This window comes from Diaphorina citri, unplaced genomic scaffold, assembly GCF_000475195.1.
Source record: "Diaphorina citri unplaced genomic scaffold, Diaci psyllid genome assembly version 1.1 scaffold1389, whole genome shotgun sequence".
Taxonomy (NCBI): Eukaryota; Metazoa; Arthropoda; class Insecta; order Hemiptera; family Psyllidae; genus Diaphorina; species Diaphorina citri.
Genome location: NW_007378815.1, coordinates 1 through 26,714, shown reverse-complemented (window position 1 = coordinate 26,714; position 26,714 = coordinate 1). Strand labels below are relative to the sequence as shown.

Below are 26,714 nucleotides of genomic sequence, written 5' to 3'. Positions count from 1 at the left end.
GCACAACATAGTAAGACAAATACTATGCGAGTCGTTTCTCCCATTAATTAAATCTCTCATTATGTCGTTGGTGAAATCCACCACAAATAAAAGATAAAACTAATTTCACTATTTACAGGGGGGAAAACTCATGAGCTAACTAACGACCGGGCCCATAAACGTGAGTTTAAACTCGATGCAAACTGTAAGATTAACGGAGCAATCTGATTGGCTGGGAAGTTTTAAATTAACCAATCGCACTGCTTGAAGATGTGTTCTTTTTGTTGAGAGTAAAAAAAAATCATATTTGTTCAACTTTCAACAAAGAATTGAAAATATGAGCTGTTCAATAACTTGATCAAATTTCAACAAACAATTGAACAAAGTATGAGTTATTCAATAACTTGGCCAAAGTTCGACAAAAAATTGAACAATTTCAACAAAGAACTGAACAAAGTATGAGTTATTCAGTAAGAACGCGCCTTCAGTCAGTCTGATTGGTTGATTTTAAACTTTCCAGCCAATCAGATTGCTTTATCCAATGGTTAACGCAAGTTCAAACTCACATTGTGGTACTGGCCCATAGGTCAACCAAAAAAACATAACTTGGCACTTCCTAATTTGAAATCGGAGAAATGAGGTTGGTGGTTATACACAGGGTTAGGCTAAGCTAGGCTTGAAAAATAGAAGAAAAAATAATATTTTCCTTCTATTTTACAAGCCTAGCCTAGCTTAGCCTAATTTTGTGTATAACTACACCCTGGGAGGAAATGGGAAACGTTATAGGAGGAGTTTCCATCCAGAATTCAACAACATGAGATCTAAAACAAATTAAACACTCATGAAGGATTGAGAAACCAAACAATTTTTCATGAAGAATTGAGGAACCAAAGATCAGAAGAAGTTTCCCGTGAGAAAACAAGGGTTCTGGATCATAATGTCAAAGTAAAGGTTAGACCGTCAGGAACTCTTTCTTGTCATAGATGGCTGGGATCACAATCTGAAAACTTGGTTAAAGTTGAATTGATTAACCAATCTGATATGCACAGCTGAATTTTCCATTTTGAACAACAACTTAGTCAATGAGAAATCAGGCTTAACTGAACATTAGACCAAGCAGTCCGAGTCGTTAAAAACATTGGATAAAAAATTAGCCAAACAGAAATGAGTTTAACTTATTATTATTGGTTTGCTTCGGCCTACAGAGATCTTTTCATGTTTTCTCTTCAGCCATTTTCATTCTGGAAGTAGATCGTTGTTGTTGTTGTTGTTGTAGCAGTGACAGCAGATCAGTCAAAATCTCCAACAGGTTCCAGGGTTGGAATGAAATCGAGAAAGGTGGCAGCTTGTGTTGGGAAGTAAACCGTCTGGAAGAATGGTTCTCTCCTCTGTTCATTCGCTATTGGTTCAAGGGACAACAGTGGTTACTGGTTTTAGTTCATCAGACGACTTCAACCAAGTTAAAACTCAGCTTGTGATCCTGGGTGTGAGAAATGCTGACTACGTTGTTGCTGACGTCATAGATCGTGGTTGCTGACGTCACAGGAGTGAGTTGTAGTGATGACGTCATAGTTGGGATCCAGTGTGAGATACTGAAGGCTTGGCTCGGGGTAGTGGGGTATGTACAGGTTACATAGGGTAGGAGCTGAGGGGACAGTAGTAGTCAAGGAACTGGAGGTACTTGGACCAGCGTCGCCATGCTGAAATAAACACAGAAAAATACAAGAGTACAAATGGAGGAGTTGCAAATGGGTAAAAATTATAAATAAATGGTCGATTCCTATGTAAAAATTTGGGAAAAATCCAAATCTGAGGTCAAAACTTCGAAAAAGTAACTTCAAAAGGTCGAATATTCAATTTTCAATTGCCATTCTAATGAAAAAGTTCAAAGAGTTGTGACGTCAGATTTCACGTCAAAATGCGCAGAAACGCTTGCGCACAAAACAAACAAAGCGGGAGTCATAAAGTATGACGTCATTGCCTACGGGAGCGTATGCCGTCACGTCAAACTTCACGATTTACCGGCATTTTTTAAATCGATTTATCTCGGGATCTAGAAGTCGTAGAAGAAAAAGAAAAATTCCGTTGGTCTTCATTTTTCCTGCTCTATGACTTTGAAACATCAAAACTAGCCTGAGGGGTGTGCAATCCAGCATATTCAACAGCCGGTCCCAAGCCCGAATAAATAGTGAGGGTTTGATTGTCAGGAAAGGCATCCCAATCCAGTAAAAAGTATGTCCGAAACACCAAAATGATAGTCCAACAAAGTCCAGAGAAGGCCTCGGAATGCCGACCCCACTTGAGTGGGAAAAGGTAAAGAAGAAGAAGATGACTTTGAAACATCACCCAAGTAAGCGCAACTGATCTATTAGTAAAAGTTCAAAAGAAACGAACTATTTTTGAGAAAGCCTAGTAAGCTTGGAGGGTAGCACGCTCGCCTAGGTCGCGGCTTCGATTCCCGCCCGGGGCAAACTTTATACTAAACCGATAAGGTTTGTTCTCGAATCGACTGGCTTTTTCCTATCCTGTCTTCCTTCTCGCTTCGCAGGTCTTATTAAGAGGATTTTTTAAAACTAATGATCAACTAAAATAAATTGTATGAATGATTCTTGGCAGAAGTGTTGTACCCTAATTTAATGAATACACCTAGATTAGTTTTGTGACTTGACCTGGACTTGAACCACCAACCTCTAGATCTGAAGTCTACTATGCTAATTACTTACTTGGAATAGTTAGGTCTGAGCGGTAACTTCTCCATTGGTGACCACACTGTCATTATCAAATTGACCCGGTGCTGTCTCTCCATTGCTGATGGCGTTGGTTTCATCCTTGCCCGAGACTTAACTTCTCCATTGGTGACCACACTGTCATTATCAAATTGACCCGGTGCTGTCTCTCCATTGCTGATGGCGTTGGTTTCATCCTTGCCGGTAGTTAGAACCTTCTTGTTCTCATCAAGAATGTCAGAGGCCAGTTTGGTTTCTCTGGAAATCAAAAACAATCAATCAAATCGTGGATTTTTTGTGGTAAAGGAGAAGCAGAACCTTATCACAACTTTTGTGGATATCACAGCATTACTAAGTGCCTCTTTTGCAATCAACTTCCATATTTCAATTTTTTTTTAAACTGGTTATACGACCAATGGTTGCTACTCGACTAACCAATTGTCCTCGCGAGGCTGAGTGCACCCCGGGCTTCAAGCACAGAGCTGAGCCAGCTTAGTGGGTAGCGCACCTGACTTGTAGACGCTAGGTCGCGGGTTTGATTCCCTCCCGGGGCGGACTTAATCCAAAACAGCTAACGTTCGTTCTCGGAGCGGCGGTCGGTCTTAGAACTACCGAGCTGTTGGTCGGGTTGTCTGTACTTACCCTGTGGTAGGATTGACTACAGTCATGCCTCTACCGGCAGGTTTGGGCTTCGAGTTGCCGGGTTGTCTGCTGTTGTTGCCTTTGTTGCTGCCCACACCAGATGGTATTCTTCTCCTCACAGGGGGCTGCGAATACACAAGGGTTACATTTCAGAAGGCTACTTAGTGCTTTATTTATTTTGTCAGCTTAAGACCAGAAGGACCTTTGTTCTAACCCATGTTGGTACGCATGTTACCACTAGGCAGTGGCATGAGACCCCCTCCTGTGGCACGCATCATGTTGTGGGGTGCACCACCTCCACTGCCACCGTGTAACATTGGACCCTGGCTGGTTGGATGAGGGTGACCTGGAAAAGAAAAGTGAATTTTCATAGCGAATAGCTTTCTAGTAACTCAAATTCTTAAATTATCTGTTTAGGATAAAGTTTATCCAAATTATCGCGCGGGGCAGAAGTTGAAACCGCGACCTAGTGCTTACAAGGTAGGAGTGCTACCTTTCAATTCACGAACTCGGGTTGACGAATTTTCACGAGTTGTACTTTCTACACAAAATTGCATGGCACACTAGTGCTGCGGGTTCGAAAATCTACGAGTCCTTTTGGAATGTGAAGAAAATGCGTTTGTGTAGGACGTAAAACTCGCGAGAATTCGTCAACTCGAGTTTACGAATTCAGAATTGTGTAGAACCCAGCATCAAACTTACCGAACGAGCTGGGCGGGCGGGCAAACTGATAATCAATCCCTTCGAGAATAGCCTGTCGCATCTTCTCCACCTTGACCACAATCGACAGCCGATGATCGCACAGCTCTTCCACATTGGCCGAACCGGACGCCTTGGCGAGGAAGTAGTTGAACAGTTTGCCGTCGAAGAAGAGCCACGGGCAGTTCATCAGCCAGGGGATAGGGGCGCCACATGCGTCGTTGACCAGGAGGGCCGTGTCCACACCGGCCATGAAGAGAGTGGACAGCTGGACGCCGCGTGAGGTCACCAGGGGGAGCTGCAGGTCTTGCATGTGTTCCGAGTTCATCACCTCGGGGGAGACAGCAGTCACGATGAACGCGTCCAGCTCCTGACGACGGAGGATGCGCTTCTCGGTGAAGGTCATGATGTATCTGTGAACAGGGAACAAAGTGAATGTTATGATGTATCTGTGAACGGGGGGCAAAATGAATGGTATTGGTCAGGATGGTGAAGGTTGGGGACAAAAATGAATGTTAAAGTGAGGAAAATTTTAGGTACCGGCACTGATAAATGCAAACTAAAAAAAAAAAATCAGATCCCAAAAGGGAAAGAATTGTACCGAAAACAAACGTTGAAAATTGTGCAAATAGAACGGCGTAAACAACCTTAAGTGACGCACTCTTGTTGGTAGCGAATGTCAGGAATTTGGTCAATTTTTCTACGAAATATTACGTCTCGCTGGAGGACGTAAAACTGAGACAAAGCCAGCCCTGTCAAGCCACAGACAATAACACTGGCTCTTTTGAGGGTACCTGAATCATGAATGGGACTACGGTCAAGTCCGTCTCAGGAAGTAGGGTACCTACAACGACATAATTACGTACCTGAATATCCCTCATCAGACCCCTACGATTCGGGGGCCCTGAGCTAGCTCTCTGGCCTAGATGGCACCTCTTGGTATCCTCTTAATGGGATAGTATATGAACTCACAGCTTTTCTCTGGAATAAACCTGAGTGTGCAGACTCTTTAGAGGTGCTACAGGTGATGGGTATTATGGGACTGGTTGCTCCTCTCCCGAGAGAGTATGCAATTAACACTGCGACCTCTGTAGATTTATTGTGACCAGTATTTTTTCCCCTGCCTGAGCTGCTATCCCCTGGCCTTGATGGAACCTAGAAGTACCCTCACTGGTATATTTCAACCTCCTCAGTTTCTCTAAAATTCACCTGCAGCACCTCTAAAGAGTCCACACACTCAGATTTATTCCAGAGAAAAGCTGTGAGTTCATATACTATCCCATTAAGAGAGAAGAAAAAGAAAAATTCCGTTGGTCCTCATTTTTCCTGCTCTATGACTTTGAAACATTACCCAAGTAAGCGCAACTGATCTATTAGACTGGCTCGGTTCCGAGAACAAGGGAAGCGTGCTACCTTCCGAACTAACAACAAGCGATTCTATTTTTTCGGAGAATGTCCTAATGGCCAAGTTTCCGACATTTCAAAACACCAACATACTATTCGAACAAAGGTCCTTCTGGTCTTAAGCTGACAATCTAAATAAAGCACTAAGTATCCTTCTGAAATGTAACCCTTGTGTATTCGCAGCCCCCTGTGAGGAGAAGAATACCATCTGGTGTGGGCAGTAACAAAGGCAACCCCAGCAGACAAACCCCACAACATGATGCGTGCCACAGGAGGGGGTCTCATGCCACTGCCTAGTGGTAACATGCGTACCAACATGGGACGAGGTAAGTACAGTCCGTGAGATGTAGGATGTTATATGACCTTGAATGCGCAATGTTACCAAAAATAAAAGGCGGTCCATGGAGTCCCTAAATATTGGTGTACTATTAATAATTTCTGATTTCAATATCGTGTACCTGTTATTTTTTTCATCGCTTTCTAATAGATCAGTTGCGCTTACTTGGGTAATGTTTCAAAGTCATAGAGCAGGAAAAATGAGGACCAACGGAATTTTTCTTTTTCTTCCACGACTTCTAAATACCGAGATAAATCGATTTAAAAAATACCGGTAAGTAAATCGTGAACTTTGACGTCACGGCATACGCTCCCGTAGGCAATGACGTCATAATTTAAGACTCCCGCTTCGTTTGTTTGTGCGCAAGCGTTTCTGAGCATTTTGACGTGAAATCTGACGTACAACTCTGAACTTTTTCATTAGAACGGCAATTAAAAATTGAATTTTCGACCTTTTAAAGTTACTTTTTCGGAGTTTTGACCTCATATTTGGATTTTTCATTAGAACAGCAATTAAAAATTGAATTTTCGACCTTTTAAAGTTACTTTTTCGGAGTTTTGACCTCAGATTCCGATTTTTCACAACTTTTTACGTAGGAATCGACCTTTTATTAATAATATTTTCCCAATATTTTTAGGGTTTTATCTTTAAGAACCTATTTATATTGTCTATTATGTAATTGTAAACCTTAAAAAAAAAAATAATAATAATAATAATAATAATAATAATAATAAAGCACAAATATATTAATAATAATTGGAACTGATCCATTGATTAGAGCATAACTTACCGGTACTCGGATGGGTCTCCTCCTCATCATGGTATTGTAGGAGGGTCGACTAGATCTGTAATTAGCACCCGGGTAGTAACCCATCGAATTCATCTGAAACAGAAGGGTACAACCATTTATCAAATCTAAATCAATGTAAATGTAAATGCAGTTTCTTTGTGTTATTATATCACAACTTTGGTGCTCACTGCAGCATTGTAGGATTTTCCCAATATCTCAATAATCCTAAAATCCAATGTTTACCTACCATGCTGGCACCGGTCGCTATGCGCATTTATATGTCATAGCTACTCATTTTCCTCACGAGGCTGAGTGGGCCCCGCAACAGCCAGTCACGGAATCAATCATTTGAATGATACAAATTTCTTGACCCCACCGGGAATCGAACCCGGGTCTCCCGCATGCAAGACGAGCGCAGTGACCACTACGGCATGGGAGCTCAAATTATTTCTATTTATGAAAGCAGAGCTTTTTCGCAACTTTTGTGGATATCACAGCATTACCAAGTTGGCTCCTTTGCAATCAATTTTCATATTTTAATAATTTTTATACACTGGTAATGCCGCCACTGGTCGCTACTTGATTAAAGTAGCTACTCAGTGCTCTATTGTCCTCATACGGCTGAGTGCATGGGGTCGCGATAAAGCATCACAAGATTTTTACATCCAAACAAGTAACGTCTGAAACACTGGATGCGCGAGAATTGAAAGAACGAAGTGAATTCCAAGTTTTCAAAGATTTTGTATTGAATTTGCCTCTTAGTTTGTTCCACAATAACTCTCTCTGTCTCTCTCTTTTTCAAATTCTCTCTCTCAAATTCAAATTCTCTCTCTCACTCACTCACTCACTCAATCTCTCACTCACTCTCTCTCTCTCACTCAATCTCTCACTCACTCTCTCTCACTCACTCACTCTCTCTCTCTCTCACTCAATCTCTCACTCACTCACTCACTCTCTCTCTCACTCACTCTCTCTCTCACTCACTCTCTCTCTCACTCACTCAATCTCTCACTCACTCTCTCTCTCTAAAAAAAATAACTTTGTCCGATTTTGACGAAATTCGACAAAAAGTTCAATGCACGGATGGAATTTTCTCACTGTATTTTCGGGCCGATCGGAGCTTTCGGTCTTTTTCCACAATGTTCAACAGTACAATGGACTCCGAGTTATGTTGTTGTTGTTGACTAATGCAAAGGAATTGATTATTAGGTCATTTTATGTAGTAACACGAAAGTAGACTTACCTGGGGTTGCATGAGTAGTCCCGAGCCGCCCCGGCTAGGCGGCACAGCGGGGAAGTTATAGTTGGCGCCCCACTGGCCGACCACAACACCGGCCACCTCCAGTTTACCGCCAGCACCTCCCTGAGTCACGTGGGACGAGGCCCCTCCTCTACTGCCCCGATGGAAACTGTTCCGACCGCTGGAACCCTGGTAACTGCTGCTACCCCCGGAGTAGAAACCGCTCGAGTTATCTGTCGTGGGGACAAGAATAGAATAGTGTTTAGTAAAATAAAAATAAAAAAAAATAATAATAATAAAAAGGTATCTTACAAAGTCATTTTAACTTAACTCTAAATAAAAAGGTTTGGATTACAATGAACAATGAGATATAAAGCGACATATTGTAGGATATGAAGATACAATAACACACATCAAAGCGAAGAAAACAAGTCGGAACTACATTTTTGGGAGAAAATTTTTTGGCTCTCTGCTTGGTATAAGGGATCCAGTCAGCCTTGTGAGAACAACTGAGTAGCTTCTAGTGGGAGCATTAATTGTAACAGTGTAAAAAGAAAAAGAATAGTTGTGATATCCACAAAAATTGTGAAGAGACTTTTCAGTTCCACCACAATAGATCAGTTGCGCTTACTTAGGTGATGTTTCAAAGTCATAGAGCAGGAAAAATAAGGAAGAACGGAATTTTTCTTTTTCAATGAAAATATATCTGGGTTTACCTGTCCATGTGTGTAGATCTGATAGATGAGGGGACTCATTGCACCCTGACTATGTCGTTCAGCTACAGTACGCAATACTTCAGTAGGAACATTGGGTAGATCTGGTCTGTTACCCACACCGCCTTGGGCGCCTGCTGCCTTGGAGTTCTTTTTCTGAAATAAAACCGATTTAACATTTCGATTAAGAGAAGTAGGAACATTGGGTAGATCTGGTCTGTTACCCACACCGCCTTGGGCGCCTGCTGCCTTGGAGTTCTTTTTCTGAAATAAAACCGATATAACATTTCGATTAAGAGATCTTCTTCTTTGCCTTTTTCTTCGCCTTTTCCCATGTTCAGATGGGGACGGCGTTTGTCGTCGGCCTCTCAATCAGCTTTAGAGTGATCACTTTGAGGCCAACTGGTTTTGGCTAAACAAAATTTTCCGAGTGAGATGCTCTTCGCGAATACAATAGCCCGTCCCTTATACTATCGTAATAATAAAGGAAGGACAGCCTAAAAAGGAATTTTTTCGTCCAATTGAAATTTTGATAGGACTGGTGGGAGGGTATTGTTTAGAATCCATCTAGTTAAAAAATGATAGTTTTGGTGCAATTTCCGGACTTGATTCCAACAAGGAGTTTACAGACAAGAACAGTTTGGCAACTGAACCTCCCTGTCCAAAGCTTTAAAATTTTAGTCCAAAGGTGTGTCCACACATAGTTGACGCGACGGTTTCCCATGTTCAGATGGGGACGGCGTTTGTCGTCGGCCTCTCAATCAGCTTTAGAGTGATCGCTTTGAGGCCAACTGTTTTTTGCTAAACAAAATTTTCCGAGTGAGATGCCCTTCGCACTCAACCTTCGCTATTGATAGAGCGTGAGGAAATTTGGGCTAGTCTTTTCCCTGTTTATAGTCCCCTAGCTAGACGCTGATCTACTCTCTGTTTATAGTCCCTCAGCCAGACTGATTTCGATTAAGAGATAGATATGATTTATTTGGGTGAGTTTTTTTTCTCGCTCAAGAGCCCGTCTCCTTTGTAAAATTTTACGCGCTAGGTCGCGGGAGCAAACTGTAGCCTAAACAGAAAAGGTTTGCTCTCGGAATGGATGGCTTTCTCCTATCCTGTCCCCCATTATCCTGCACAAACGGTTATATCATATCCTGAAATTAAACTGCAATATTATATCCTTTCTCACACCGGCCACCTCCAGTTTACCGCCAGCACCTCCCTGAGTCACGTGGGACGAGGCCCCTCCTCTACTGCCCCGATGGAAACTGTTCCTACCACTGGAACCCTGGTAACTGCTGCTACCCCCGGAGTAGAAACCGCTCGAGTTATCTGTCGAGGGGACAAGAACAAGGTTTGGGTTACTATGAGATAAAAGAATATAAGAGATGGAAACTGTTCCTACCAATTTTTGAAATAAAATGTTTTTCAAAAAAAAAAAAAAAAAAAAAAAAAAAACTTACATTAGCCTTGGCGCCAGACTTGGGCTTGTGTTCTTTCTTCTCCCCGCTAGGTGTCTCGGATGATGGTGCAGGGGCGTCTGGTTTCTCCTCTCCACTAGCACCTCCACTTTCTGCCACTCCGTTAGGGGGAGTCTGGTCCGGTATCTCCGATGTCAGACAGTGTGTCACCTCCTTGTATTTGGACAGGTTGTCCAACTGTAGGGGAAGAAATGGAATATTAGATAGGCAGTGGTTATAGCACTTTGGGTGTTCAACAGAATACGGATATAAGCAGCCCTGTATTCCCCCCCCCCATGACAAACTTTAGCAAAGATAGCTAAAGTTTGTGTCTGTAGTTTATTTGTATGTATTTATCTATGTATTCGTTTCCATAAATCAAGCCACACTATTAAGGAGTGCGGTAGCGCTCCGCCCCGCCAAGTCAAGAAAGTTTGACCGCGTCAGACTTAAGATTCAGGTTGTGGGTACATAGAGCTAGGCTAGGCTAGGAAAAAAACGAATTTCCCAGTTTATTTTTCCAAGCCTCGCCTAGCACCGTGTAAAACTACCACCTCAGGGTCAACATAGAGGAGAAACACGAAAAAAACATTAATAAATTCTACGATAAAAGGCTAGGTGGGGAATGGCCTGATATGTACATATCTCTTGGAAAAAGTCCAACCATACCTCGTTAGTAATGGCTTCACTGGCAAGCTGTGATGTGTCTAGGTCAGGTTCGTTGGCCAAATCTTCACTCGGCTCCTCCTCCACTTCTTCCTTGTCTTTACTCTCTCCTTCTCCTGCTGCACCGGGAGCGCTGTCTTTCTCTTTGCTTTCTCCATCCTTGCTCGCTTTGCTGCTCTTTTCACCCGTTTTATCGCCGGACTTCTCCTTCTTCTCCTTGTTTTTCTTCGCTCCGGTCTTTTTCACTGAAAACACGGGGAGGACAAAATAGATCAGTTGCGCTTACTTGAGAAGTTGGGGTCACTTTCGATCTGATTTAGGCCGTCTGTAGAGAGATTTTTGCGAACTTCCTTTTGCTCATCTGGAAGGTTCTTGGGTACCATTTTTGCGCAAACTTTTGACATGTTAAAATTTTCGTGCAAAATTTGTCGAACACATTCTTTATCAATTTTAAGTTTATTAGCCATTAGTCTAAGAGTTAATCTACGGTCAGAACGAATCATAGCACCAACTTTTTCAATGTTTTTGTCAGTTTTTGAGGTTTGGGGGTGACCAGAACGTGGATTGTCCTCAACAGATTCATGGCCATCTTGAAACCGTTTAAACCACTTAAAAAGCGTTGATCTTTTCAAACATGACTCCTCGTACACTGTCTTTAACAAAGAAAAAGTTTCACTAGCACTTTTACTAAGTTTTACGTAAAATTTAATAACCACTCGTTACTCAACGTTTATATCAATCATAATTCCGGCAAAATCAAAAAAGGTGTCTTGCGCGTCGGGCTATCACAACAGAACTAATTACAGTACAGGCATGTGACACCTATCAATTGAAAGACAAGACTTTAAGCTGCCCAAACATGTTCATCATATCTTTCTAGCATGCACGGTTTTTCTGTAGCCGCTCGAGTCCACGAACTTAATAGCCACACCTCGGGGGGGTACACTGATAGGGATGAAACCAAATGACTCATAATAGTCATAATCATAAGTCTCTCCTGTGGAATGTTATCTCAGTCTTGTACTTTGAAATGTTTACTTGCCCTGCTATCAAATATTAGTTATGAAAGGAGTCTCACATCCTATTGATAAACTTACTCGATATTCTTATAAATCAATAAATTATCGCTGAATTGTTGGTATTGGTAGATTATGCCGACCACATTTTTATTTAATCAGCTGTAATGCCGCCACCCACGTTATCATGTTTGCTTGAATAATAATAGCATTTTCCGTGCCGAGTGGGCATCACACTAGGCTTGCACGCTGGAGGTCTCGGGTTTGATTTCCGGCGGAATCGAAGCTTTTTCGGTTCTGTGCTAGGGGCCTTTGTTCTTGGCATACGAGGTGCATTCAGTTGCGTTAGGAGAATTGAGGAGCTACTGTAGTAGAGTTCCCACCCGGCGACCGTTATCTTAACCAGATGAGGTTCGTTCTCGGAACGGCTGGCTTTCTCCTATCCTGCCCTCATTTTCTCCTCAATTTCGATTCTGATCACCGTTTTTTCCAATTCCCTCTATCAAACACTGAAAGGAAAAAAAATATATATTTTTATACTGGTTATGCCGCCACTGGTCGCTACTCGATTAAAGTATGTAGCTACTCCGGTGCCCTCACGAGACTGAGTGAACCTCGAATTCCAAGCACAGAGCCGAAAAAACATAGACCCCGCCGTGTTCTCGCGGACCTCCGGAGTGCAAGCCGAGTATGATACCCACTCGACCATGGAGGATGCTTTGAGGCTCTTTATCTACTAATACTTTACTTCCCAGGTACTGAAATACATCACGACAAAAGGCACGCCGCCCCCGAAGATCTGGTGGATACCGCCGTGCGCTCTCGGCTCCGTGTCATAGCATACCCATCCCATAGTATGTCCCTCATCCTATTCTTTACTTCCCAGGTACTGAAACACATCACGACAAAAGGCACGCCGCCCCCGAAGATCTGGTGGATACCGCCGTGCGCTCTCAGCTCCGTACTCCGCATGGCGTACCGCACGCTACACGTACCCGTCGGTGTATCCTCGGACAACCACAAGCTAGAGGTAGGTAGGATTTTTTAATTTATTCTTCAGAACAATTCAATCTCGAGCTCAATAAACTTTGAGCTGAACCTTCCTCGACTCTAAAACTTTAGCAGAATAGCTCAAGTTTGTGTCGACTGAGGAGGGAACAGCTCAGGTCTTTGGCAATTAATTCTTTCATAGATCTTCTTTCTTCCTATAACAATTGCCTCTTGTTCCTTTTGAGCTTTAAGCTTCAAGTATGTGGATGATCTTCTCCATTTTTTCAAGCATTTTTGATTTCCATTATGGTATTTTCAATTTTGTATATGTAAAATTTAGGTCCTCCAGTATCTGACGGAGAATGGGATCTCCGGTCTTGTAGCGGACGATGGGGAATATATAGCGTTCCAGCCACCCCGATACTTCTCGTCCAAACAACTCAAGCTCCGGTTCAAGGGAAACATTGAAACGAAGGAGTATATGGTGCGGGAACTGCTCAAAGGTGAGAAGATCGAGTTCATTTCGGGACTCGGTATCATCATAATTGAACTTTATGTCTGGCTGGGGGACTTTAAACAGGGAGGATACTAGCCTAGTCTGGCTGGGGGACTTCAGGGAGGATACTAGCCTAGTCTGGCTGTCGGACGTTGTCAGCTGCTGAATCAAGTCATGAATGAGATAGAAGATCCAGTCAGCTGCTGAATCAAGTCATGAATGAGATAGAGGATCCAGTCAGCGGCTGCATCAAGTCATGAATGAGATAGATGATCCTGTCAGCTGCTGAATCAAGTCATGAATGAGATAGAAGATCCTGTCAGCTGCTGAATCAACTCATGAATGAGATACAGGATCCAGTCAGCTGCTGAATCAAGTCATGAATTAGATAGATGATCCAGTCAGCTGCTGAATCAAGTCATGAATGAGATAGAAGATCCAGTCAGCTGCTGAATCAAGTCATGAATGAGATAGAGGATCCAGTCATCTGCTGAATCAAATCATGAATGAGATAGAGGATCGAGTCAGCTGCTGAATCAAGTCATTATAAGGGAAACATTGAAACGAAGGAGTATATGGTGCGGGAACTGCTCAAAGGTGAGAAGATCGAGTTCATTTCGGGACTCGGTATCATCAAAATTGAACTTTATGTCTGGCTGGGGGACTTCAGGGAGGATACTAGCCTAGTCTGGCTGGCGGACGTTAAACAGTTGGGATACCAGCCTGAATTTCCCTTGCTAAGGAAATAGCTACGGTTGAGTGCAAAGGGCATCCAATCGTAAAAAAATTATAGCCAAAATCAAATGTCAGCCTAAAGCAATCACCGTATGGCTGATTGAGAGGCTGACGAAAAACGCCGACCCCGTCTGAACACGGGAAAGGGCAAATAAAAAGGAGAAGAATAGAGGATCCTGTCAGCTGCTGAATCAAGTCATGAATGAGATAGATGATCCAGTCAGCTGCTGAATCAAGTCATGAATGAGATAGAAGATCCAGTCAGCTGCTGAATCAACTCATGAATGAGATGTAGGATCCAGTCAGCTGCTGAATCAAGTCATGAATGAAATAGAGGATCCTGTCAGCTGCTGAATCAAGTCATGAATGAAATAGAGGATCCTGTCAGCTGCTGAATCAAGTCATGAATGAGATGGAGAATCCTGTCAGCTGCTGAATCAAGTCATGAATGAGATAGAGGATCCTGTCAGCTGCTGCATTGAGGTTCACTCAGTCTCGTGAGGGCACCGGAGTAGCTACATACTTTAATCGAGTAGCGACCAGTGGCGGCATAACCAGTATAAAAATATATATTTTTTTTCCTTTCAGTGTTTGATAGAGGGAATTGGAAAAAACGGTGATCAGAATCGAAATTGAGGAGAAAATGAGGGCAGGATAGGAGAAAGCCAGCCGTTCCGAGAACGAACCTCATCTGGTTAAGATAACGGTCGCCGGGTGGGAACTCTACTACAGTAGCTCCTCAATTCTCCTAACGCAACTGAATGCACCTCGTATGCCAAGAACAAAGGCCCCTAGCACAGAACCGAAAAAGCTTCGATTCCGCCGGAAATCAAACCCGAGACCTCCAGCGTGCAAGCCTAGTGTGATGCCCACTCGGCACGGAAAATGCTATTATTATTCAGGCAAACATGATAATGTGGGTGGCGGCATTGCAGCTGATTAAATAAAAATGTGGTCGGCATAATCTACCAATACCGACAATTCAGCGATAATTTATTGATTTATAAGAATATCGAGTAAGTTTATCAATAGGATGTGAGACTCCTTTCATAACTAATATTTGATAGCATAGCAGGGCAAGTAAACATTTCTAAGTACAAGACTGAGATAACATTCCACAGGAGAGACTTATGATTATGACTATTATGAGTCATTTGGTTTCATCCCTATCAGTGTACAATAGTAGATATTATATTCCATGTGTTCAGTAGGTCAATATAAAACTTATGTTCCTTAATACATTGAAATTAATTAATATAGCTAGAAATACCGAAACTTTCGTAGTTTTTCCCTCTCCTCTCCCTATTCGACGTCGCTTAACCTACATATGTAATCATAAGAAATGGTCTACAATTTTCAATTTTTCCCTTATAATCTACTACAAAACTACAAGATTAAAAGTTTTTTTTTTTAATGTCTAGGGTCTAGGACATATTAGACAGCTACTTATTTGTACAATTATAGTTTTATTGTAAATGTATCATACATAAAGAAGTGAAACTGAATGGTTGAGATTAAATGAAAATAAACAAAATTACACAGGTGAAGGGAAAAAAGCAATCAAAATGGGTACTTACGGCAGCAATCTTCTCGCGATTGGCGAGCTGCTTCTCGACGTACTCCGACATGCGGGCCTCGTCCGCGGTTCCGTCAAAGTACACCGTCATGTCTACGCCACTCGAGTGCGCGATGTCGAAGAACTGCGACAGGAACGTCAGCATGTGTCCCCACTGACCACCACAGGCCCAGTCCGAATAGAACCCTCCGTAGAGGCGGTCCAGACAGGTTTCCGCGTCAACAACGAGGGAGAGACCGCCATAACCGCCTGCGCCGTACTTGCTCTTCCGCTGCGCCTTGGCGGCGAAGCTGCGCCCGATTTTGACAATGTCGACTGGGACGCACGAGCCGGGTACGGCGCCCGACTCGATGAATGTCTGCAGATCTTGAATACCCATGCTGGGGGGCCCGGGAACACTTGGCAAGATCACCGACCGCGCAGTGCTGTGAAACAGACAGGGTCGAGAAATGAGATACTGTTGTTGTTTTTTCTAAATCATCAATTGATTTATACGAATACGATTATACGTATTTTTATTTTTTCTTCCTTTTTTTAATACCTCTAGAACCAGCAAATGTTGCCTGCAGCAACTTATGAAATATTGGCCAATTAGGAAAGATCATGCAAGTAAAAATAAGACTATATCCACCATACCCAGAACACAGGTAAAAAAAGTTGCATAGGAACTCTCATCCTTAAATTCCGCGCGGGACATTACATTCTTCAATCTCAGAGGTCCTCCCGAAAACCAAACTTAAAAACTAAATGACTAACAAGTAAAGGGACAGATATTGTGGAAGAGGGACCAAACTACAGCGATTTGCTTCTTAAAAAGAAGAGTTGTGTGGACTAGAGTGGAAAAGATATGCAAAATGTAAGTGTACGACTATTTTGTGTAAAATACGACATTTTCAACAGTTTGGTACGACAATTGCAAGTCTCGAGCGTAAGAACACTGAATCTGAGTGAGGTCTACAGTTCACAGAACCACTAGTTATCATATACAATATACATACCTACTTATTGTTTTGAAAAGCTATTCATTCAGCAAAGAAAGGATACATCTTTTTTCTAAGAAGTAAGTTTTCTAAGAAGAAGTAATCGTTTTTCTAAGAAGTGGAAAACACCTTTGTGGGAGCTGACCTTTTTTTTAGTTATTAATTAATAACTAAAAAAAAAAAAAAACTGTGTCCCCTCTTTTTTTTGATATAGGACATAGGTACCTACCTACATAAGACGTGTACTTGTATTACGTAGGGTTACCCATTTAGGCAGAGTCGCAGCTTAGGCAAAAGAATCTGAGTGAGGTCTACAGTTCACAGAACCACTAGTTATCATATACAATATATGTACAATATACATACCTACTTATTGTTTTGAAAAGCTATTCATTCAGCAAAGAAAGGATAAATCGTTTTTCTAATAATAATAGACTCTTGAGTGTAAGGCAACCACTAGGCGAGGTTAACGCCTTAGGCGTTCTCTACCACCTAACCCTTAGAGCTCCATCATTATGTGGTCAAATTCTCAAATAAATGAGGATAAAATTCCATACCTCGGCTGGGATCGAACCCAGGCCCTCCTGATTACCAGGCGAGCGTCTTGACCACTACGCCACCGAGGCATTTTCTAAGAAGTAAGTATGTGGGCTTGACTTGGACTCGAACCACCAACCTCCAGATCCGAAGTCCACCGCGCTAACCACTACACCACTGAGGTTGGTTATCTGTTACCTTTGTATATCTGTTATTTTATTAAATAAATGAATCTCTCAAATAAATGAGGATAAAATTCCATACCTCGGCTGGGATCGAACCCAGGCCCTCCTGATTACCAGGCGAGCGTCTTGACCACTACGCCACCGAGGCATTTTCTAAGAAGTAAGTATGTGGAAAACACCCTTGTATATCTGTTATTTTATTAAATAAATGAATTGACTTGCAGGACAATGTAGACGCGGTAGTGGCGGAGATCCTGGGCTCGGAGAAAGACCCCCGCGCCCCGGCACTGAAACAGAGCATCATCTACTACTACAACGGAACCAAAGGGCTCAAACCCTTCAAACCAGCAGGTAAAAACGAGATAATGTTTATTGTTTTCTATAAAATAATCTCACCTAGTTATCATTTTGTTTCTTTTTTTTGTACAGTAAGTACTTTTCAGGAAATGAAATCTGAACTAGCCATGACAATGTCCAAGAAGACTTGTCCACTTTTGACTGACTGGGTCTAGAAAATTTAGGTACTAACGAAAAAAGTTGGCGCCATAGTATATCACTGAAACAGAGCATCATCTACTACTACAACGGAACCAAAGGGCTCAAACCCTTCAAACCAGCAGGTAAAAACGAGATAATGTTTATTTTTTTTTTTTTTCTATAAAATAATCGCACCTAGTAGGTAATCATTTTGTTCCTTTTTTAGTACAGTAAGTACTTTTCAGGAAATGAAATCTGAACCAGCCATGACAATGTCCAAGAAGACTTGTCCACTTTTGAATGACTGGGTCTAGAAAAATTAGGTACTAATGAAAAAAGTTGGGGCCATAGTATATCAGGAGGTACTAATGAAAAAAGTTGGGGCCAACGAAATATTGTTTTGTAAAGAGATCAATCTTTAGGCTAAAAGAAGTTGAAAAATCTCAATAAAACCCAGATAAAGAATTTAAAGGTATTCTATCTCTAAGGGTTAGGTGGTAGAAAACGCCTCCGGCGTTAACCTCGCCTAGTGGTTACCTTCCACTCAAGAGTCTATTATTATTATTAATCATATTTATGAACAAAGTACGCTTAACTAGTGCTCAAGCTTCCATCCCTCACTGAGATCTGTTCCAAGCATTTAATTGGCCAAAATTTGCCTAAGACTGACTTAAGAGCGGGGATTGCTCCTAAAAAAAGGAAATATCAGCAAAATTCCTATACATTTTTCTTTAATTTTCCCTGTTTTCAGTCATACCTCGTTAGTAATAGGTGTGAACATCACACGACTTTCCTTATCCTATTGAATGATGCTTATTTTGGTGTTCTTCTACCCTAACTTTTACAATATCTCTAACCGTAAAGTTGGTATAGCTGAAAACGGCCAAAAAGCGGTCAAAATACCGCCAACCGCAGCACCTATCTCAACCGAACAAAAAAAAAAATCTGGTGTGAACATCACACGACTTTCCTTATCCTATTGAATGATGCTTATTTTGGTGTTCTTCTACCCTAACTTTTACAATATCTCTAACCGTAAAGTTGGTATAGCTGAAAACGGCCAAAAAGCGGTCAAAATACCGCCAACCGCAGCACCTATCTCAACCGAACGTGTTACATCTTTGTCACATTTGTGAGCTACATACCAAATTTCAAGTCTCTAGCTCATACCATTCCCGAGATATTGTTAAATTACACCAAAAACCGCCAAAAAGCGGCCAAAACACCGCCAAGCGTTGCACCGATCTTAACCAAGTTTCGTGTCACATCCTTGTCACACTTCACAGCTACATACCAAATTTCAAGTCTCTAGCTCTCCATTTGAATGTCTCCATCTGAAGTGTTCATGGTGTGTTTTTTCATAGCCATGTTTTCAGGTGGAGGGTTTGTGCTATTCTTCGTAGTTATGTTTTTAGGTGGAGAACTTGGGCTACTTTTATGTCGAGACGTCAGGCTGCTAGCACTTACTAGTTGGGACACGGACTGGTAAGAAGATAGGTCAATATAAGTTGTGTCTTTACTGAATGCATGATACTGACTAGGAGGTTTCGGTGTGGGGTTCTGTAAACTGGATTCTTTGCAATGCTTGTCACCATCTTGATCCATTGACTCCCCTACACAATCAGGCATATGTTCTTCAATTTGAATCTCAATAATCTTTTTAGGATAAATCACTCGTTTCAGTCCTGAAAGGGTTGGGTTCTTGGCACCAACTAAAGGTTCGATTTTCCATTGTGCTTTGTTTTCTTTGGAGTTCTTCTTTCTCTTCTCCTTTCTCTGTACGGTTTTCCTGTGTGAGCTTTGCTGTGACAATGTATTCTCATCATTCAACTTCGGTATAAAGGAGAAGATCTCGACTCCGCTATAGCAATACTTCAGGGCACATTCTTTTTACTTTCCTTATCCTATAGGAAGGAAAGTAATGTAAACGGGTCAAATTTTCGATGGTCAGTTTTTAGTGTTAAAACACGTTTTGAGGTCCCTAGAGCCTAAATCCAAAGTTTCAGCCATTGGTCCGTGTGTCTGTCCTTCTGTCTGTAAACAAAATATCTCGAGAACGGTGAGAGCTAGAGACTTGAAATTTGGTATGTAGCTGTGAAGTGTGACAAGGATGTGACACGAAACTTGGTTAAGATCGGTGCAACGCTTGGCGGTGTTTTGGCCGCTTTTTGGCGGTTTTTGGTGTAATTTAACAATATCTCGGGAATGGTATGAGCTAGAGACTTGAAATTTGGTATGTAGTTCACAAATGTGACAAAGATGTAACACGTTCGGTTGAGATAGGTGCTGCGGTTGGCGGTATTTTGACCGCTTTTTGGCCGTTTTCAGCTATACCAACTTTACGGTTAGAGATATTGTAAAAGTTAGGGTAGAAGAACACCAAAATAAGCATCATTCAATAGGATAAGGAAAGTCGTGTGATGTTCACACCAGATTTTTTTTTTTATATTCATGCCTATGCAAGATCGGAAAAGTTTGGTTAGAAAATTTCCGCCCTGGCAGGGATTCGAACCCAGCACTTCCGGGTTGAAAGTCCGTGCCTTGACCACTCGGCCTCAGAGGTGGGCATGTATTTCGTATCTACTGGCTTGACTCCATACACAAAAGCCCACTCCAAGGCTTAGGGTTAGGACCAAACAGCCCTAAAGAATGGGTTAAGCTTCTACGAATCTAGTATGTACCTACTGACCCACCTTATGTTTCGCCTTCCCAGGTTTGGATCTCCCCAAGGATCGTCTGTGTGTGCTCGCCTCCCTCCTGGGCACTTCCTTCCTCTCCTCTGCGGAGTTGTCAGATCTCTGGCGCTAAGGTTAATGTAATTTGTTTTTTTTTTTTTTTTTTTTTTTGAGAAACGATTTAAAGTGTGCCCAAACATAGTCGACCGTCGTCGATCAACATCGACCGATGTCGATTCACATCGACCGTCGCGTCAACTATGTGTGGACACACCTTTGGACTAAAATTTTAAAGCTTTGGACAGGGAGGTTCAGTTGCCAAACTGTTCTTGTCTGTAAACTCCTTGTTGGAATCAAGTCCGGAAATTGCACCAAAACTATCATTTTTTAACTAGATGGATTCTAAACAATACCCTCCCACCAGTCCTATCAAAATTTCAATTGGACGAAAAAATTCCTTTTTAGGCTGTCCTTCCTTTATTATTACGATAGTATAAGGGACGGGCTATTGTATTCGCGAAGAGCATCTCACTCGGAAAATTTTGTTTAGCCAAAACCAGTTGGCCTCAAAGTGATCACTCTAAAGCTGATTGAGAGGCCGACGACAAACGCCGTCCCCATCTGAACATGGGAAAAGGCGAAGAAAAAGGCAAAGAAGAAGATCTCTTAATCGAAATGTTATATCGGTTTTATTTCAGAAAAAGAACTCCAAGGCAGCAGGCGCCCAAGGCGGTGTGGGTAACAGACCAGATCTACCCAATGTTCCTACTGAAGTATTGCGTACTGTAGCTGAACGACATAGTCAGGGTGCAATGAGTCCCCTCATCTATCAGATCTACACACATGGACAGGTAAACCCAGATATATTTTCATTAACTTATTTTATTTGTAAAACTGTTTTTAAATGTGTTTTACCAGTTGAGCGTCTTTACAACTACATCATCGAGGCAAGATAAACCCAATACCTGAAAATGGCTACTTGGTCTGTGGCGTATAATATCTCTAGTAGCTAGAAGCGTTGTCAAACTTTGTTGACTTGATGGGGAGCTGATCTCAATCAGCCCTAGCGAGGATGATTGCTTTTTGCTGACATTGGTTTTTACGGGTGGATGCTCTCAACCTTTGCTATTGTTTTAGCAAGGGAAATTTCAGGCTGGTATCTTCCCCGTTTAAATTCCCCCAGCCAGACCATTGATATTTCAGATATAAGGCTAACTATGTATTTTTTGTACCCCCCAGATTCGACTCCCAGTGCTCCTAGAGAATGAAGACGAAGTACCAAACTGTCACCTGTTCTATCGTCCCATCCGACAGAAAGTCTACGCCATTCTGTTCAATCTACATCATCATACGTTCATGGCCTTGAAGAACAAGTCAGGTAGGACCCTCTTACTTCATAGCTTTGAAAAGGCCAGAGACTCCTGTTGTCTGTGTCGTACCTGTCATCAGATGGTCGATAAGAGACACAATACTTGTGTTCTATGTATTATCCTTTGGGGGGAACCTACCTACCATAAACGAATTTCTGCCATCCTAGTTAGCTTGGAGGGTTGCGCGTCCGTCTTGTAAGAGCTAGGATGCTAGATCGGCAGTTCGATTCCCGCCCGGGGCGAAGTATCAATTTTTTTCCGAAAAACGGCCTGCGGCGCATTGCCCCTCAAATTCCTTGACGTTATGCATATTGCATATTATATTTAAATGAAGGGGTAATCTTAATGATTTTAAGTACCTCTACCCCCTAATTTATTCTGGAAAAGTCATGGAATAGCCATGGAATTTCATTCCGGAAAAAGCGTATAAACCCTGTATCGTCCTTCTCTCTTCGTAGACTTTCGGGACGATAAGACCTTAGCAGTGTTATAGTTTCCTGTATCAACAGCTTAACTCCATACACAAAAAGCTCAATCTGAGGCTTAGGTGTAGGGGCTAGATAGCCCTAAAGGATGGGTTAAGCTTATACGAAATCCCTCTATCGAACCTCTTATAATAATGAAAGTCGGCCAGTGGGGCGCCAACTATAACTTCCCCGCTGTGCCGCCTAGCCGGGGCGGCTCGGGACTACTCATGCAACCCCAGGTAAGTCTACTTACGTGTTACTACATAAAATGACCTAATAATCAATTCCTTTGCATTACTTAGTAAACAACAACATAACTCGGAGTCCATTGTACTGTGAACTCCGGAAAAAGACCGAAAGCTCCGACCGGCCCGAAAATACAGTGAGAAAATTCCATCCGTGCATTGAACTTTTTGTCGAATTTTGTCAAAATCGGACAACGTTATTGCGTTTTTTTTAGAGGGAGAGAGAAAGTGAGAGAAAGAGAGAGAGAAAGAGAGAGAAAAAGAGAGAGAGAGAAAGAGAGAGAGAGAGAAAGAGAGAGAGAGAGAAAGAGAGAGAGAGAAAGAGAGAGAGAGAGAGAGAGAGAGAAAGAGAGAGAGAGAAAGAGAGAGAGAGAGAAAGAGAGAGAGAGAGAAAGAGAGAGAGTTATTGTGGAACAAACTAAGAGGCGAATTCAATACAAAATCTTTGAAAACTTGGAATTCACTTTGTTCTTTCAATTCTCGCGTATCCAGTGTTTCAGACGTTACTTGTTTGGATGTAAAAATCTGGTGATGCTTTATCGCGACCCCATGCACTCAGCCGTATGATGACAATAGAGCACTGAGTAGCTACTTTAATCAAGTAGCGACCAGTGGCGGCATTACCAGTGTATAAAGATTATTAAAATATGAAAATTGATTGCAAAGGAGCCAACTTGGTAATGCTTGATATCCACAAAAGTTGCGAAAAAGCTCTGCTTTCATAGATAGAAATAATTTGAGCTCCCATGGTGAGCTAGCTCTCTGGCCTAGATGGCACCTCTTGGTATCCTCTTAATGGGATAGTATATGAACTCACAGCTTTTCTCTGGAATAAACCTGAGTGTGCAGACTCTTTAGAGGTGCTACAGGTGATGGGATAGCAGACCTATCAAACCCCTCATTAGACCCCTTCAGTTCGGGGGCCCTGAGCTAGCTCTCTGGCCTAGATGGCACCTCTTGGTATTCTCTTAATGGGATAGTATATGAACTCACAGCTTTTCTCTGGAATAAATCTGAGTGTGTGGACTCTTTAGAGGTGCTGCAGGTGAATTTTAGAGAAACTGAGGAGGTTGAAATATACCAGTGAGGGTACTTCTAGGTTCCATCAAGGCCAGGGGATAGCAGCTCAGGCAGGGGAAAAAATACTGGTCACAATAAATCTACAGAGGTCGCAGTGTTAATTGCATACTCTCTCGGGAGAGGAGCAACCAGTCCCATAATAGAATAGAATACCTTTAAATTCTTTATCTGGGTTTTATTGAGATTTTTCAACTTCTTTTAGCCTAAAGATTGATCTCTTTACAAAACAATATTTCGTAGAAAAATTGACCAAATTCCTGACATTCGCTACCAATAAGAGTGCGTCACTTTAGGTTGTTTACGCCGTTCTATTTGCTCAATTTTCAACGTTTGTTTTCGGTACAATTCTTTCCCTTTTGGGATCTGATTTTTTTTTTTTAGTTTGCATTTATCAGTGCCGGTACCTAAAATTTTCCTCACTTTAACATTCATTTTTGTCCCCAACCTTCACCATCCTGACCAATACCATTCATTTTGCCCCCCGTTCACAGATACATCATAACATTCACTTTGTTCCCTGTTCACAGATACATCATGACCTTCACCGAGAAGCGCATCCTCCGTCGTCAGGAGCTGGACGCGTTCATCGTGACTGCTGTCTCCCCCGAGGTGATGAACTCGGAACACATGCAAGACCTGCAGCTCCCCCTGGTGACCTCACGCGGCGTCCAGCTGTCCACTCTCTTCATGGCCGGTGTGGACACGGCCCTCCTGGTCAACGACGCATGTGGCGCCCCTATCCCCTGGCTGATGAACTGCCCGTGGCTCTTCTTCGACGGCAAACTGTTCAACTACTTCCTCGCCAAGGCGTCCGGTTCAGCCAATGTGGAAGAGCTGTGCGATCATCGGCTGTCGATTGTGGTCAAGGTGGAGAAGATGCGACAGGCTATTCTCGAAGGGATTGATTATCAGTTTGCCCGCCCGCCCAGCTCGTTCGGTAAGTTTGATGCTGGGTTCTACACAATTCTGAATTCGTAAACTCGAGTTGACGAATTCTCGCGAGTTTTACGTCCTACACAAACGCATTTTCTTCACATTCCAAAAGGACTCGTAGATTTTCGAACCCACAGTACTAGCGTGGCATGCAATTTTATGTAGAAAGTACAACTCGTGAGAATTCGTCAACCCGAGTTCGTGAAAGGTAGCACTCCTACCTTGTAAGCACTAGGTCGCGGTTTCAATTTCTGCCCGGCGCGATATTTTGAATAAACTTTTATCCTAAACAGTTAATTTGGGAATTTGAGTTACTAGAAAGCTATTCGCTATGGAAATTCACTTTTCTTTTCCAGGTCACCCTCATCCAGCCAGTCAGGGTCCAATGTTACACGGTGGTTTCGAAGTTTTGACCTCAGATTTGGATTTTTCCCAAATTTTTACATAGGAATCGACCATTTATTTATAATTTTTACCCATTTGCAACTCCTCCATTTGTACTCTTGTATTTTTCTGTGTTTATTTCAGCATGGCACCCCACAACATGATGCGTGCCACAGGAGGGGGTCTCATGCCACTGCCTAGTGGTAACATGCGTACCAACATGGGACGAGGTAAGTACCTATTGAAAAAATCTAAATCATGAATTAATAGATCAGTTGCGCTTACTTGGGTGATGTTTCAAAGTCATAGAGCAGGAAAAATGACGACCAACGGAATTTTTCTTTTTCTTCTACGACTTCTAGAGATGGAGAGACAGCACCGGGTCAATTTGATAATGACAGTGTGGTCACCAATGGAGAAGTTACCGCTCAGACCTAACTATTCCAAGTAAGCAATTAGCATAGTAGACTTCAGATCTAGAGGTTGGTGGTTCAAGTCCAGGTCAAGTCACAAAACTAATCTAGGTGTATTAATTAAATTAGGGTACAACACTTCTGCCAAGAATCGTTCATACAATTTATTTTAGTTGATCATTAGTTTTAAAAAATCCTCTTAATAAGACCTGCAAAGCTAGAAGGAAGACAGGATAGGAAAAAGCCAGCCGATTCGAGAACAAACCTTATCGGTTTAGTATAAAATTCGCCCCGGGTGGGAATCGAACCCGCGACCTAGGCGAGCGTGCTACCCTCCAAGCTTACTAGGCTTTCTCAAAAATAGTTCGTTTCTTTTGAACTTTTACTAATAGATCAGTTGCGCTTACTTGGGTGATGTTTCAAAGTCATCTTCTTCTTCTTTACCTTTTCCCACTCAAGTGGGGTCGGCATTCCGAGGCCTTCTCTGGACTTTGTTGGACTATCATTTTGGTGTTTCGGACATACTTTTTACTGGATTGGGATGCCTTTCCTGACAATCAAACCCTCACTATTTATTCGGGCTTGGGACCGGCTGTTGAATATGCTGGATTGCACACCCCTCAGGCTAGTTTTGATGTTTCAAAGTCATAGAGCAGGAAAAATGAAGACCAACGGAATTTTTCTTTTTCTTCTACGACTTCTAGATCCCGAGATAAATCGATTTAAAAAATGCCGGTAAATCGTGAAGTTTGACGTGACGGCATACGCTCCCGTAGGCAATGACGTCATACTTTATGACTCCCGCTTTGTTTGTTTTGTGCGCAAGCGTTTCTGCGCATTTTGACGTGAAATCTGACGTCACAACTCTTTGAACTTTTTCATTAGAATGGCAATTGAAAATTGAATATTCGACCTTTTGAAGTTACTTTTTCGAAGATAAAATTATTTTTTTTTTATTATTATTATTATTATTATTATTATTATTATTATTATTATTATTATTTTTTTTTCATTTGTCTGCACTGAAATGCCACACTAAGAAGTCTGGGGTTTGAACCCGGACTCCTTGATTCGTGGCAAGTGCGTTGTGATTAATTAAGGGCTTCGAGCCCAAGTCGAAACCCCCGCCCTAACGTTTTATTATTTTGTGTCACAATTTTCTCAACCAGTCTCGCCACCTTCCTATGTGTATTCCCGCGGGAATATGAAATACTTCCTTTGTTATTCCCCCGCGTGTATCCCTATACACGACGGATTCTCCTGTATGATTTTATTCCGAAACCTTCCCCCGTATTGGTTGTTATATTAACAATAAGTACGGGACACCCGACTTGTATTTTTGTATGTTTTTCTCCCCCTCTCTCTCTGGCACATTCAACTCCCGCTCAAAATGATTTCAGTCCATTGGATTTTTCCTTTTTTTTATGATATAACCGAAAAGAAAGAGGTTTGATAGAGGGAACTTTATCAGGACATGAGGTACACAATAGGGCTGCCTGGAAGAGACT

The 26,714-nt window shown here is 42.1% G+C and overlaps 2 protein-coding genes across 2 annotated transcripts; one reads left to right on the top strand and one right to left on the bottom strand.

The window, feature by feature from the left end:
- Nucleotides 1-37: 37 nt before the first annotated feature.
- LOC103515655 (putative lysozyme-like protein) lies at nucleotides 38-11,030 on the bottom strand. The gene is made up of 11 exons (XM_026828275.1): nucleotides 10,934-11,030; nucleotides 10,651-10,892; nucleotides 9,985-10,179; nucleotides 8,534-8,686; nucleotides 8,314-8,326; nucleotides 7,821-8,050; nucleotides 6,578-6,670; nucleotides 3,348-3,472; nucleotides 2,907-2,963; nucleotides 2,703-2,820; nucleotides 38-1,679 (listed from the first exon to the last, which is right to left on the bottom strand). The coding sequence occupies exons 1-10, from the start codon at nucleotides 11,028-11,030 to the stop codon at nucleotides 2,712-2,714; spliced, it is 1,314 nt and encodes a 437-aa protein (XP_026684076.1). The 3' UTR covers nucleotides 38-1,679; nucleotides 2,703-2,711.
- An 800-nt stretch (nucleotides 11,031-11,830) lies between these two features.
- Nucleotides 11,831-24,957, top strand: LOC103515654 (constitutive coactivator of PPAR-gamma-like protein 1 homolog). Its single transcript, XM_026828272.1, has 11 exons — nucleotides 11,831-11,852; nucleotides 12,419-12,693; nucleotides 12,994-13,156; nucleotides 20,353-20,440; nucleotides 20,610-20,649; nucleotides 21,013-21,165; nucleotides 21,554-21,692; nucleotides 22,311-22,390; nucleotides 23,939-24,413; nucleotides 24,766-24,807; nucleotides 24,938-24,957. The coding sequence occupies exons 1-11, from the start codon at nucleotides 11,831-11,833 to the stop codon at nucleotides 24,955-24,957; spliced, it is 1,497 nt and encodes a 498-aa protein (XP_026684073.1).
- The last annotated feature ends 1,757 nt before the right edge of the window (nucleotides 24,958-26,714 follow it).